The sequence below is a fragment of the Ursus maritimus genome, unplaced genomic scaffold, assembly GCF_017311325.1.
Source record: "Ursus maritimus isolate PB19 unplaced genomic scaffold, ASM1731132v1 scaffold_3, whole genome shotgun sequence".
In the NCBI taxonomy this organism is placed as follows: domain Eukaryota; kingdom Metazoa; phylum Chordata; class Mammalia; order Carnivora; family Ursidae; genus Ursus; species Ursus maritimus.
The window spans coordinates 93642169-93655480 of record NW_024425563.1 but is presented as its reverse complement, the minus strand read 5'-3'; the positions used below and the strand labels follow the sequence as shown (position 1 = coordinate 93655480).

At 48.9% G+C, this 13312-nt stretch overlaps 1 protein-coding gene and 1 long non-coding RNA gene across 6 annotated transcripts in view; both read left to right on the top strand.

Moving 5' to 3' along the window:
• LOC103674581 (cytochrome c oxidase assembly factor 1 homolog) overlaps window positions 1-13312 on the top strand; it is an 84310-nt gene that overhangs the window by 68250 nt on the left and 2748 nt on the right. For 2 of the 5 annotated variants that reach the window (XM_008703495.2, XM_040644432.1), the window contains 2 exons: window positions 8359-8458; window positions 10527-10675. In XM_008703495.2, coding sequence (XP_008701717.1) covers window positions 8374-8458; window positions 10527-10675 — 234 coding nt within the window. In that variant the 5' untranslated portion in view covers window positions 8359-8373. Of the gene's footprint in view, window positions 1-6202; window positions 6255-7985; window positions 8459-10526; window positions 10676-13312 lie in introns of those variants that run through there. The other 3 variants (XM_008703496.2, XM_008703493.2, XM_040644431.1) reach the window with 3 other exon arrangements.
• LOC121105869 lies at window positions 1434-3899 on the top strand. The gene is made up of 2 exons (XR_005838647.1): window positions 1434-2539; window positions 2627-3899. It is a non-coding gene; the product is annotated as an uncharacterized LOC121105869 (long non-coding RNA).

Genomic DNA, 13312 nt, shown 5'->3' with positions numbered 1-13312 from the left:
TGCTTTTACTTCTATTAATTTCTCTGTCAACATCAAGACAAAAAACAGTATTTTTACCTCAGTTATGATGAATGAGTCCCTCTGCTTGGTTTTACACACACTTTATGTTTCATTTTCTGGAATTTTAGGCCATATTATAAATTAAAATATTTTATGTATTCTTTTTAAAAAGCACTAGATGTTTCCATGCATTTGGTAACTGTATAAATAATAATTATTTAGATCTAACTAATTTAATTGGCCTCCATGCATGCTGTCAGTCCAAATAGATACCATTATTTCTAAGGAATTTGGGTGTATTTTTGATAAAGTGTAATGTATCTTCAAATAGTGTTTCAGGAACGCTGTGTAGGTTGTATAATATAATAATTTATAATCTGCACACTCCGATGCCTTCCTCCTGTGTTCACACATTTGGGCTGTTCGTGGATTTCTTGGAGCACAGTCTTTGTTTCTCAGAAGTCATTGTTATATTGCATTTCTTTGGGAATTCATTGTTCTTTATAGATGTACCTTCTTGGGAAACTGATTTCTATTCGTTTCTCTTTCTTGTAATATAAAATTTTTGCCAGTAAGTGTTGGTGAATGGAACTGGGGCACGATCTGCATTTTTGTCTTTTCTCAACTCTGTCAAGTCTCGACTGTAACTTCCTCATTATGAATTCAGCTTTTCTGCCGTGTTAATTCTGCGCTTTTTCTCCTGGGCTTTAATGTCGGTTCTGCTATTGCATTTTCAAGTTTCCTTGAAATCTCTCCTTATCTGAATCTCTTCCATTTCTTTCTCAGCATAATGTTTCCTTATTCCCGTCGCTCGTGGTTCTCATAGGCAGTAAGTTATTCCTATAAACAATGAAACGTCCACATCGTTTTTCTCCACATTATTTTACTTCTTGGAGTCAATTGTTGCTGCTGCCAGTCTTGCCTGTAATTATTGCAGGGTTGTGTTTATTAGGATAAGAGTCTCCAAATGGGTATAGAAGAAGAGTTTCTGGATGAGGAAAGGGAGAGCGGCTGTTCCGGACTCACCCGGTGTGGGGCTGACCAGCTTATTTGCCGATTGCTGCCAACCCAGAAACTTTGGAGTAGAAGTGGAGAGAGGTGAGGAGCTGAACCCTCTTCCCATATATTTCCTGGCAGCTCTGGCTCTTCCCCCTTTAGAGACCGTGGGTGTGTTTCTTGTTCTACATTTAGACTGTGGTTGGTAGAAATTTCTCCCAGACTCCAGCAAATGGTTACTGTTCAAAGCAGGCTCTACCTTCTGTCATTTCTTTTGTGTTTCTTTACAGATGTTTTATTTTTATTTTTATTTTATTTTTTTTAAAGATTTTATTTATTTATTTGACAGAGAGAGAGCCAGCGAGAGAGAGAACACAGCAGGGGAGTGGGAGAGGAAGAAGCAGGCTCCCAGCGGGGGAGCCCGATGTGGGGCTCGATCCCAGAACGCCGGGATCACGCCCTGAGCGGAAGGCAGATGCTTAACCGCTGTGCCACCCAGGGGCCCCGTGATATTAGTCTCCTGTATCAAATATAACACATTCTGTTTTTTTTTTAAGTTTACCTTCTTTTATTTCGTAATTTTGCTATTCATACTTTTTTCTTAAAATCTTATTTTTTTTCTGTATTTTTGTCTTTTTAATTTTATTTGTTATCCTTTCATTCCAATTTAAATTCCTATTGATGTAATTATTTCATCTCTCTTTTCTTAGGCATTTGTTCTGTCCCTTCTCTTCCCCTACCCCTCATGGTTTGATTTTATAAAGGCTGGAAGGATATGTAATCCTCAGCGGGTAGTAGCAGTGGACTGTGTCACTCAACAAGCAGGGAAGATCTCTCCTCCTCTTCCTATAGTGTCTAAATAGATTTTATATGTCTTTGTTTTGTCTTGAGCCCTAAAATTATAGCTTGGGGATATATTGATTAAACTGTTTCCCAGGTTAGTGATGATTTGCTTGCTTCCTGCAGGTGGCACATGTGAACTTGTGGGGTGGCTTTTGGACAGCACATACCACCTGTATGGGAAGCTGACTGTTCTGAAACCTGTGGCCTGTAACATGGGTTTTGTTACTTAGTGGAAAAAAAAAAACGTGGCCTCTGGGATCAGACGGATGCATGTAATAGCTCTGCTGTGGACAGATGAGCTGTTTCAGAACCTTTCTTGAGGCTTTCTTCCTAGCTCAAAACAGGCAAAAATATCTACCCTTCATAGATACTGTATTAGAGGTGCATATAACATATCCTGCATTGTGCCTGGCCCGTAGTAGTCACTCAGATGTGGGTGGAAGTAGTGCATATAACATATCCTGCATTGTGCCTGGCCCGTAGTAGTCACTCAGATGTGGGTGGAAGTAGTGCATATAACATATCCTGCATTGTGCCTGGCCCGTAGTAGTCACTCAGGTGTGGGTGGAACAAGCCAGGCCGGCCACATGTCATGCAGAGGAAAGTTAAGTGAGTGGGTAGATTATCCCTGGGATGGGTCTCCCCCAGCGAAGCCCAGAGTTAGAGAGAACCGTGGGATGTCAGTAGTCTTGCTGGGAAGGTCACGTGGCTCTGGGTTCATGGATAGGCTCTGGCCTTTCTCCACTTCTGCAGAGAACCGTGGGATGTCAGTAGTCTGGCTGGGAAGGTCACGTGGCTCTGGGTTCATGGATAGGCTCTGGCCTTTCTCCACTTCTGCAGAGAACCGTGGGATGTCAGTAGTCTTGCTGGGAAGGTCACGTGGCTCTGGGTTCATGGATAGGCTCTGGCCTTTCTCCACTTCTGCTGCCTGTGAGGCCCACATATTAAGGTGGTCATGGTTTTAACAATTTGGGGATGGTGGTGGAGAGGAAAGAATCACCGTGCTGTAGAGATTCAGTTTGTAAGACATAGCTGATTTTCAGAAATGCAAAATATGAGAAAAGTGCCCGTTAAAAATCAAGGATTTTTATCTCTAGATTGGTCCTTCTTCCTCAGTTGGGTTTTGGGATGATTGTCTTACTGTGAGGGCCTCCTGAGCTCAACTTTTATGAAACTCAGGGATTTTATCTCACGGACTGGCGGATCTCGGCCTGGGGTTCCCACCGTCCGACCTGGCCCCTAGGGTAGTCTGCGTCTTGCCCAGTGCCAGAATCCTTGGGAAGAGCAGTCCATTCCGTTTATTGCCACAGGCTCTAAATCTCTCAAGGTGCGATGGGGGTAGGTGGTGTGTGTGGCATGGAGAGAAGAGCTGTTTCTAGTCTCTAACTTGCCAGGATTCCCTGTGGGGTCACCTGACCAGCCTTTGCACCTCAGGCCATGGCTGACTTTCTGTGCTTTGTTCTTGCGGACCACTGGCTCCTGAGCTTGGCCGCATCTTAGGATCACCTAAAGAGCTTAAAAAACACCCGGGCCTGGATCCCACCCCCATGGATTCTGTTTTAATTGATCTGGGGAGTGGCCTAGACATCTGTTTTTGTTTTTCGGGATTTTTTTAAAGCTCTTCAGATGATTCTGATGCGCAGCCCAGCTTGAGATCGTACCGCGAGACCGCTTCCATGCTTCCCTGGTCAGATCCTGCCTGTGGCTTGAACCCCTGGCTGCTTCTGTTTATCCCCCTAACGATACTTCCTGCACACGTTCATCTGGTTGGAGGCTCAAAGGGTGGCAGACAGGAGGGCCCTCCAGCCCTGTGCTGGCTTGAGCAGCTCTGACAGCATCTGTTTCCCAGATTGCCCTTTGATTCTAGAAAGGCGTTCTAGAAAGTTTGTAAGCCATTGGGCTTTGGGGGCCCAAGTCACCCTTTGTGTGTCAGAGCAGACCTACTAGGACTGCTTTCTGAAGAGAGCTTGCCTGTACTTTGTCCTCCCCTCTTGTGGCCAACCAGCTTAATTTTCAAAATGTGTCACAACCCTTGCCCCTTAGTTAACTGTAAAGCAAAACATCTTCCCTTAAGTGACTGTGTGTGAGGAACTGAAGTTGAGTTTCTTGCAGAGTTTCACATCAAATTAAAAAATTTTCCGTTCTCAAAAGCTCAGTTCTAAAATGAACAATCGTTGGAGGTAGCCTAACGTCTATCTCTAGTTCTCTCCTACGCCTTTTTGCATTTTTTGTGTGTGAGGTTGGGGGCTGCTGAACACTTTCTTCAAGACAGCTGATGAGGCAAGTAAACTGAAGCTGAGTGAAAAGGCGCAGGGCCTGAGTCCCCGGTCCCCCCCACCCCCACTCCCAAACCCCTCACCTCACTTTCACACACACACACCAGGTCAGTCGTGACCGTCTCGGTTCTCCTTTGAGGCAAGGCAGCCCATCAGAGCTCCCCACTCAGGCCTCGCTGTTTTGGCCACTTCGTTCTATTTTTTCTTGGACCGTGATTGTGGCTTTTATTGTGGGATGTTATAAAAAAAAAAAAAGTAGTTCTTTGGACGTTGTGAACTTCTCAAAAAAAGTTCTGGGGATGTCGTGTGCAATACGAGCCACTTCAGAGGCCCCATTGCTGAGCGCGTGTGGGAGAGAGCTTGCTCAGGCTTTGTGTGGTCGGCAGAGGGTGTGATTTTGTGTACTAACTGTACCGCAGCTGCATTTCTTTTCTTAAAATTATTTTCTATTTGGCTTCGTTTTCTCATTCAGTTTTTTTCTCTTCTTCTAAAATATGCATCCTTGTTAGCCCTGTCGTCCTTTTGAGGATGACCTCATGTACCAATTAGTAAATAAATATTTTAAGAAACCGCCCTTTTGATACACTCTTCCTCCCTCAGTGTGAGCTCTGGGCTTCACTCTCTGTCATAGGTCTTCTGACCGGTCCTGCTGCGTCGCTGCTCCCCTGTCTGCAGCCCCTCGTCTGCGGACTAGAGCCCAGCAGCTCAGGGTGATGGCCTCTCTTAGCAGGAACTGCCTCTGTTTCCCCACCTAACGTCCTGTGGCTCAAGCCGCTCCCACTCCCCTGTACTTCTGTAGCTTTCTCTCTCTCTCTCTCTTTTTCGCTGCTGGGCCTTTGCTCTCCATTTCTACTGATCTGAAGCCTGTCTCCCTGCTTTCTCTGCTGAGTCGATTTTCTCTGTGCAAGCTTTGCTGATTCCCTCCAGGCAGAGTCGACGCTTCCCGGATGTCCCTTCCTCTCCTGGTGCACATCTCTGGTTGACTGACCAGGCTGTGGCTCGCCTCTCCGCACCTCTGTGCAAATTAGTAAAAAGGCACCCTCCCTTCCTCAAGTCACTTTCTCAAACTTCCAACTGTTGGAAAACTGTCTTAATCAATAGGAGTCTAGGATGTTTCACCTGGAAATGGCAGCCTGCGAGGACTGTGCTGTCCTGACCCGCACAGTTGTATTTGAGGCCCTTTTGTGACTCGTCCAGAGTCCCCTCACTGCTGCTTGTCCGACCAGAGCAGGCCCTCAGCAGCCATTTGCTAAACAAAAGAAAGAGTGAAAGTACAAGTACGTGCCATGTTCTTACCACGAAAGATAGCGGGAAAGGCATATATGAGAAGCCCTTCGTGCACTGAACATTATGAATATATTCAGAGACATATTTATTTTTTTACGTTTCAGTATTTCCGAAATCAGCAGGCATCTTCAAGTCAGTGTATCATGGTGGTTAAGAGCACAGATCCTGGGCCAGGCTGCCTGGGTCTGAATCCCAGTTCTCCTTCACCTCTCTGTGCCTCAGTTTCCTGATCTGTAAAATGGGGATGATAACAGTAGTTCCTACTTCATGTGGTGATTGGGAGAATTAAATGAAGTATTGTATGTATAGTGCTTAGAATACAGGTGCCACGCACCTGATAGCGAGAGAGATTTGTTACCTGTTACCATTATTGAAGTCTGTGTGTGCACTTAATGCACTGTTGTTTCCTTTTAACCCTGAGAAACTGTCTGTCATTCATGGTGCACAGCTTCTGTGGATAACGTCTCATTCTGGTGGGCGGCTGCCTGGGCCCGGGCTTACCCGCGCTGTGGTCAAACGCCTGTCGCAGGTCCTGCCCCTCCCCCACCAGTTTTCTGATTGCTGCAAGAGATAGTAGCACACACGCAGGAAACCAGCAGGCTTTGTTGTCGCTTCTTAACATGGCAGAAGAGAAAGGGGCGAAACCAGGGCCCTTTATAGGCAAGGCTTGTTTTGAAACTGAAACCTAACTCGTTCATGTTGCAAGGCTTGGCTTGGTAATAAATCTTGGCTAAAACTGGAAATCAGAGAGAATTGGGTGTGGAAAGTGACTTTAATGTAAGATCCTCATCTAATTGCAGAGCACCTTTCCTTTGATGATTTTCAAGAAAGCTGTGCTGTGGAGTGGCCAAGGTAATGAATATTCTGGGGCTGTGTTCCCCATTAGAACCCACCAGACTGTTCTCAAGTTAGGCGGTAGATGCGAGTTGCTCCCCCAACAGTTGTGTGTTTTTCCTGGTCTCTGGTGTCCACTTGTGACTGTAACTTCACGTGAGAGATGGGTGGCTATTCTCTGCATTGTTTCAGGACACTTCCCCCCACGCCTCCTGCCAGCTTAAGAAACTACAGCCTTGTGGGGAATTCTGCGCGATTCACGCTCCCTGCCCCACCCTCCTCAACTGTCCTTCACATGAAGCAAGATCTGATTCACGCATTTTTTGGAGATGCTCTGACCATTTTCATTATGAGACTAAATGGCTTTTCCCAGATCACATTGCTATAATTGACTGACACTCATCTTTGATAAATATTCTTACACGCTACCCAGCACTGGCCAAAACTGTCACGGCAGCCCTACGACATGTGTCTGGGGTTTCGGTGGCCTTCTCTTAGTTGAATAAAACTGGATATAAGTAAATTAATACGAGGGTGATCTACATCTTTATCCTCCCTAATTTGATATGTTGATGAAAATCCTTTCCATACATAAATCTCGGTTTAATGTTATTGTAGTGTAGAACTGGTCAACTTTGGCCCAGTCTGAGGGTGTGTTTGGTTCTCAGTTCCCTGAAAGAATATCCACATGAGGAACTTTCTCCAACAGGCCTTCTTATGGATTCACGTACCTGCACGTTTCAGAAGTGATAAGCAGACTGTTGTTATTACGCTCTGTATTCTAGAAGGTAAAGGAGGAGATGGTGAAAATATGGATACCTTGACTCACAGGTCCAGCCGGTGGAGGAACTAGCATTATGCTCAGTTCTCTTGCACGGCAATGCCTTGGACCCCTTTACGTCACATCAAAAGCTTTGTCCTAAAGAAGCACGTAACATCTAAGGTTAAATCTTCAAATGGGGACATAAACACTTTTCATCTTTCCTTTTATATAAGCTGGGATTTCCATCTCTGTCCAAAATCTCATTTCTTTTTGGAGAAATATCAACAGAGACAGAGGAATTTACCTAAATCTCACAGCGTGAGGCTGCCCTAATGCAGCGTGTGTGGTCAAAGCAAACTGGAAGCTTCCAGAAAGAATCTGACTCACAGGCATTTTGTTGGGTTTTTTTTTTTTTTTTTTTTTTTTTTTTTTTAGTTGTCAACATTTAGAATTAGAACAGTTTCCCGTGAAAGACCTCTTGAAATACTGGGAGATCCATCCAGATTTGGCCCACATAACCATTGTCGGCTGGAGCCGGGTAGAAGCTGTCCCTTGGCTGGGCTATGCGCGCCTCACTTTTCAGTGTCTGCTCTCATTTATGTGACTTGTGTGGTCCTGTGGGCATTTGAATGGTGACCCGGATCTAACCCAGTGTTCTACTCTGTTTTAGGGCCGGGAATCTTACAGCTTCACAGAATGGCCCAGGCCCGGTGTGAGCCGTGGTGAAATGGCCGCTGGGAAGGAAGGAGGCTGATGGGTGCCTTAGGCCCAGGGGCTGCTCCAAGCCCCACCCAGGCCTCCAGGAGACAGGAGTCCAGGCCAGGGTGGGTGTGGTGTGCCGAATTGGCTGAGCTGGCTCCTCTCCATCTGCTCGTTCATCCTGAAAGTCATGACCACATTTTCCTCATCCAGGGGGTGGGACATTTTTCAAAATATGAAAGAAAGCAACCAGTGACCACGCCGACCCATTCGTAGGCTCCTCAGACCAACCATTGCTACAAAACGAGAAGCTTCCTGTTTACCAGCCAGCGTGAGACAAAGTGGTTGTGCGTCCTGGCTGCGCAGGACTTGGCACGCAGGCTGGGTTCTGCCCCGAAACACAGCAGGGCTGAATGCTCGCTCTGTGCTCAGCCGTCGCCCCCACGGCCTGGGTCCTGGATGTGGGCCACTCTCGGGAGGGCCCTTTCGCTTTGGCTCCAGAAGCAGCCCTGGCTTTCTGAAAGGAAGCAAACAGGGAAGGTGGCCTCGCCTCCTTGCCGTCTTCCTCGTCAGCTTTCCTTTCTCTGTGGGGCCCAGGCAGGCAAAGGCCCTTGGCCTAACCCTGAATTTAACAATAACTTCCTGTCTTTTGTTTTCAAGTCTCCAGGAAGCAAAATGCCATGGTCTCTGGGGAAACTGGTCTTTTCTGCGAGCGTGGTGGCAGGCGGGAGCTGCGCCGTTACATATTACCTTATACAGAGTAAGTATCCAGCGAACCCGGCTGCCCCGGCCGGCTTTCTCCTCACTCTCTCAGCCCTGCTTCTCCATCAGAGGAGGTACTTGAGATGCTTTCAGCACATTAGCGAGAGAAGGAGAGGGCTATTTTTAGAAGCCAGGAGCCCATTCCCATTGGCTCTAGTTTCCTGCGCATCCTACGGTCCCTACACGTGCATATAAAAGGACCAGGTTTCGTTTGCATCAGAAGTTTTGTCGAAAGCAAGATGGGCTATCACTCCAGTGCACACTCCCGAGACCCCTTAAGATTTCTGAGATTACGGGAAGAGAGGGAAGGGGAACACCAGATGGCTCACAGGTGGGGAAAGCTGGCTGTTTCTCCAGTGTCGTCAGCCTGTTTGCCCTGCCGGTCTCTGCTATTGATTTAGCCGAGGAGGGGACCCCGAGCAAGGGACTCCGCTGAGAGCAGAAAATAAAAGCCGAGTCCAGGATGCAAAATGCTGACAGAAGCCGCTTCCAGCCCCACTGCACCCAAATTTGAATTTGTAAAGACAGGCCACAGTTCCTGTGGGCAGCCAAGACGCAGAAGGTCATTTCAGTGCTACTGGTTGCAAAGCATCAGCAGTTTTTTTCTAGACTGACTTTCTTGGAAGATCCTTTGTGCCTGCCCAGCTTGGCTTCTCACCCTGCCTCTGTGCCGTTTTCACTGCCTGCCAGCAGACAGGCAGAGAGAGCTCGGTGTCCTCTGCGTACGTCCTTCTCCACCTTCCCTCAGAGTTGGCCCGCAAGGCTCTGAGTCTTGAGGTGGCCTGCGATGAGTGCTGCCAGGGACAATTCAGCCCGGAATACCTCAGGCTCCTCTCCCCTCTGCCTCAGGGATGGGGACAGGACACAGCAGGGATGGATGCATTTTACGGGTCAGAGGACTGCCGGCCTTTCCCCCTTTTACGAGGCTGGGGTCGTCCGGTAGACACAGCTGAAGCTCGGTGCTGCTGTGCGGCCTTGTGGGGGGCCCTCCTCACCTCAGTCACCTGTGTGATGAGGGATAATATCAGTGCCGGGGCATGAGGTTGTCGTACAATGCATCTTACAACCTGTGAGATCCTGAGAATTGTAAGATACGTGAAATACTGAGAACAGTGTCTGACCGTGGAACTCCGGACCCAGCTTCTGCTTCTCCTTTTCCTGTCTTGGCTGGCACCTGGTCACACCTGCAGTCCCCTGCTCACCCACTCTTGGGAAGCAGCCCAGGGGGAGCATTCTCCCCGGTACCTCCAGGCTTAGGCTGTCTTTCCCTTCCATTCCTGGGATTGGGCCTAGAGGAGGGACGCTCTTTCTTGTTGCCAGACTGAAAGCCCTCCTTGGGAAGCCTACCTTTGCTCTCTCTATCTTTGCTCTCTCCCGAGGGCAACCCGTCTACCTTACAACTTCAGGGAGATGCTTCCTGGAGTTACTAGTAGCCTTTGGGCCAGAAAGTGTACCTGAGACTGAGAGAAGTTTAAAAGCTTTACCTACAGGAAGTGTTGCCCTAAATCTATAAACCTTGAAAAATGAGCATTTTCAGTCTCTGTTTCTTGGCCCAAGGGCTTTGTTGTTGTTGAAGTTGTGGTCTGTCTGATTTTGTGCTGCTTTATCAGGACCTTCATCTTAGTGGAGGGAGCAGTGTTTAGAAGTCCGGAGTCCTCGATTTTGGTCCCAGCTCTGCCGCAGACGAGCTGTGTCACTTCGAGCAAGTCATGGAGTCCTAGCACTTTAGGACTGAAAGGAAAGCTAGAGAATATCCAAGCCAACCCCTTAGATGAAGAAACGAGGCAATGCATGAGGCAGGAGATGAGAGAAGGAGAAATGGAGGCACAGAAAGATCAAGTCCCTTGCTTAAGTTTATCTGCCACAATCCCGCAGATACTGACTGACTTTCTCTAAAATGGGGAGCTTAGAGTAAATGCTCCCTACCTGTTTTTCCATCCAGAAATTTCACATTTGTTTCTGTTCCCATGCTATACATGAATCGTATCCTCTAACTTTCTACAGAGAGTCTACCTGACCTAGTTTCAAAAAGAAAAATAAACGTAAGAACTGTCTTTCCCCTTTAGAAGCTTTTACCAAGACGTCCTATTATCAGCTGGCATTGGAGCAGCTGCACAGCCACCCCGAGGCCCTGGAAGCTCTGGGCGCTCCTCTCAACGTCCACTGTCTCCACCTCATCGACAGGGCCAACTTCGTGGACATCGTCAACGCCCAGGTAACGTGCTCCCCTTGCAGACTGCAGTCTGGGTGCCTGTTGAAGCCAGGGAGAGGGCTGCCGTCATTGGGGAGAGTCTTAGAGAAGCTGGAATAAGGATTCAGGATGAGAAAATTCACTAAGGAAAGCCGCAGCTAGGTATCACCGAGCACCTTCCATAAAGCGATATGGATGACTTTACTCTCATCTATTCGTCCTCCTTTCTGAGGAATCAGCGTGGCAGGGAAGGCGTGTTCTGGCTTGGGTCCCCGTCTTGAACTGCGGGTTGTAGGGAAGCGACCATGGTATGTGCCACAGTTTCAGCTTTGAACTTGAAGGACCTCTGCAGCCAGTCAAGGCTCGTTCAAGTGTGAGCGACTCTGGAAACTGTAGTTTCGATTCTCTTTGACTTGCATTGCTTCCGTGGAATGCCGGTCCGTTCTCTCAGTTATGTCTTGTCTTTTCTGGTTCAGCTGATAAACTCGCCTGAGTAGGAAATGCACTTACTCTTCTGTTTAACAAATAGGTTTTGAGTACACGTCAAGTTAGAAGAATGATTCTAAGCTGTGTGGGGCATACAGACATGCAGAAGGCCTTCGGGGACTGTAGTTTAAAACTTCCAAGTCAGACGGGATGAAGCAGACGCTGTGGTCGTGGCCCAGGAGGGAGCAGTTAGCGAGCTGGGCTGTCGTTGTGCAGAGGCGCGCCAGGCTAAGGAGCAGCAGAAACGTGAAGGCCCGTGGCCGTGCTCCCTGTGGCTGTGCTCCCTGTGGCTGTGCTCCCTGCCGGTGTGAACTCGGGTGGGGGGGGGGTTCAGGCTGCCAGGGGAGGCGCGGGCAGGTCGGATGGGCTGGGCTACAGGGCTGTGATGTCATCGTGTGACGTGTGCACACCTGATTCCGGGGCCAGCAGAAGCCATGAAGGACTTTAAGGATAAGAGTGAGATACTCTGATGTGAGTTATTTAAAAATTTTTTGTTATTGTTGTTTTTGTTAATTTTTTAATGGGAATAGTTTCATTAGGATTTTTTTCTTCCAAAAGCCATTCATGCTCAAGATTTTGATAAAAATAGTTGGTCTAGCTTTAAAAGAAGGTAAATTCGTGCTGATTGACAATACCCAAGGACCCGGCACAGGGGACTGCCTTTAGGAAGGCAGTGTGGCCATGCAGGTGTGCAGTGGTGAGAGCCCGAACCAGAGCTGTGGCTTGGTTCTGTCAGGAGGGGGGTGGGTCAGATGTCATGCTTTAGCGTCTGACGTGGATGAGTGGAAAGGTGGCAGTACCACTAAGTGAGAGGAGGAGCCCAGGAGGAGAAAAGGGAAGGGGCAGACAGATCGCGGGTGCCCATTGGGTGCCACATGGCGTCAGGTCTTTCACACCACGTGGTATGGCTCCTGCGTGTGTCCGCATTGGCCGGGTCCCCGCAAGCACAAGAACGTGGAAGGCCACGGATGGGGTCCGGCCGCTCACGGTGTCTCCAGCACAGAGCGCGGGGCCCGGCTCTGACGCTTAGGGGGCTGCGGGCGCCTTTGCCGAGGGCAGGGGTGCAGCGTCGGTTCTGTGGTCTGGTGCCCTCGTGAGCGCTGGGCACTGTGGTGGTCGCGCTGGGGCAGCTCCTCTGGTCGGGTCCGGCTTTCGCCTGGGCCCGGGATCTGGCACCGCCCGAGAGGTGCCGAGAGGACTTCCTGCCGGGCTTCGTGCAGCCCAGGGCCCTCGCGGAGCCGCGGCGGTGCTGGCCGTGGTGCTGGGTTCGGGTCGGCTGCGTGTCCGACGCCGTGGCTCCACCGTGACGGGTTCCAGGTCGGCCGCCCCAGAGCCACCTGTCACAGCGGCTCTCGCTCCTCCGTGTGCGGAGCGTGCGTGACATCTTCTCGGCATTCTTTGCTTGCTTCCCTCCGAAGCAGCTGTTCTAAGGAAGCCCGTATGCAGCACGTGCCGCTTCGTCCCACGGCCCCCATTCGTGGTGCATTGATTTTGTCCAGACGTAAGAAGGGTCAGTGGCTCGTGACGTAGTCGTCACACCAAAGGATTTTTTTCCCCAAATGTATGTGCGGAATAGTAACTCCCAGCATTTTGGTTTAGCAGATGTTCAGCTGTGCTCTTCGGCAAGGCCTGGCCGGTGAAGAGACCGGTGTGCAGGGCGCCTCTGCACCCGCTGACTTGGCTCTCTCAAGTGCAGACGTTGACCCTGACGTTCGCTGGTCTTCATAGTCCTGCTTCTTTTGTTTTCTTTTAGCTGCTCAGTGCAGAGATGCAGGGCTCTGTTGCTTCATTTTATTTTATTTTATTTTATTTTATTTTTATTTTTTAAGACCTTTTTCTTCTCTTTTCCTTTTTTTGTTTTTTAAAGATTTTATTTATTTATTTGACAGAGAGACAGAGAGAGAGCATAAGCAGGGGGAGCAGCAGAGAGCAGAGGGAGAAGCAGGCTCCCTGCTGAGCAGGGAGCCCGATGCAGGACTCGGTCCCAGGACCCTGCGATCATGACCTGAGCTGAAGGCAGACGCTTAACGACTGAGCTCCCCAGGCGCCCCTGTTGCTTAATTTTGTCATCCCGAGAAAAGCTGTGGCTCTGTTGCTAAAGGGGGACCCTGATGCGCTGTCTTAGCGTGACTAGGTGACTGCTTATTCACGTGTGGTGTGCAGCCACCATTCCAA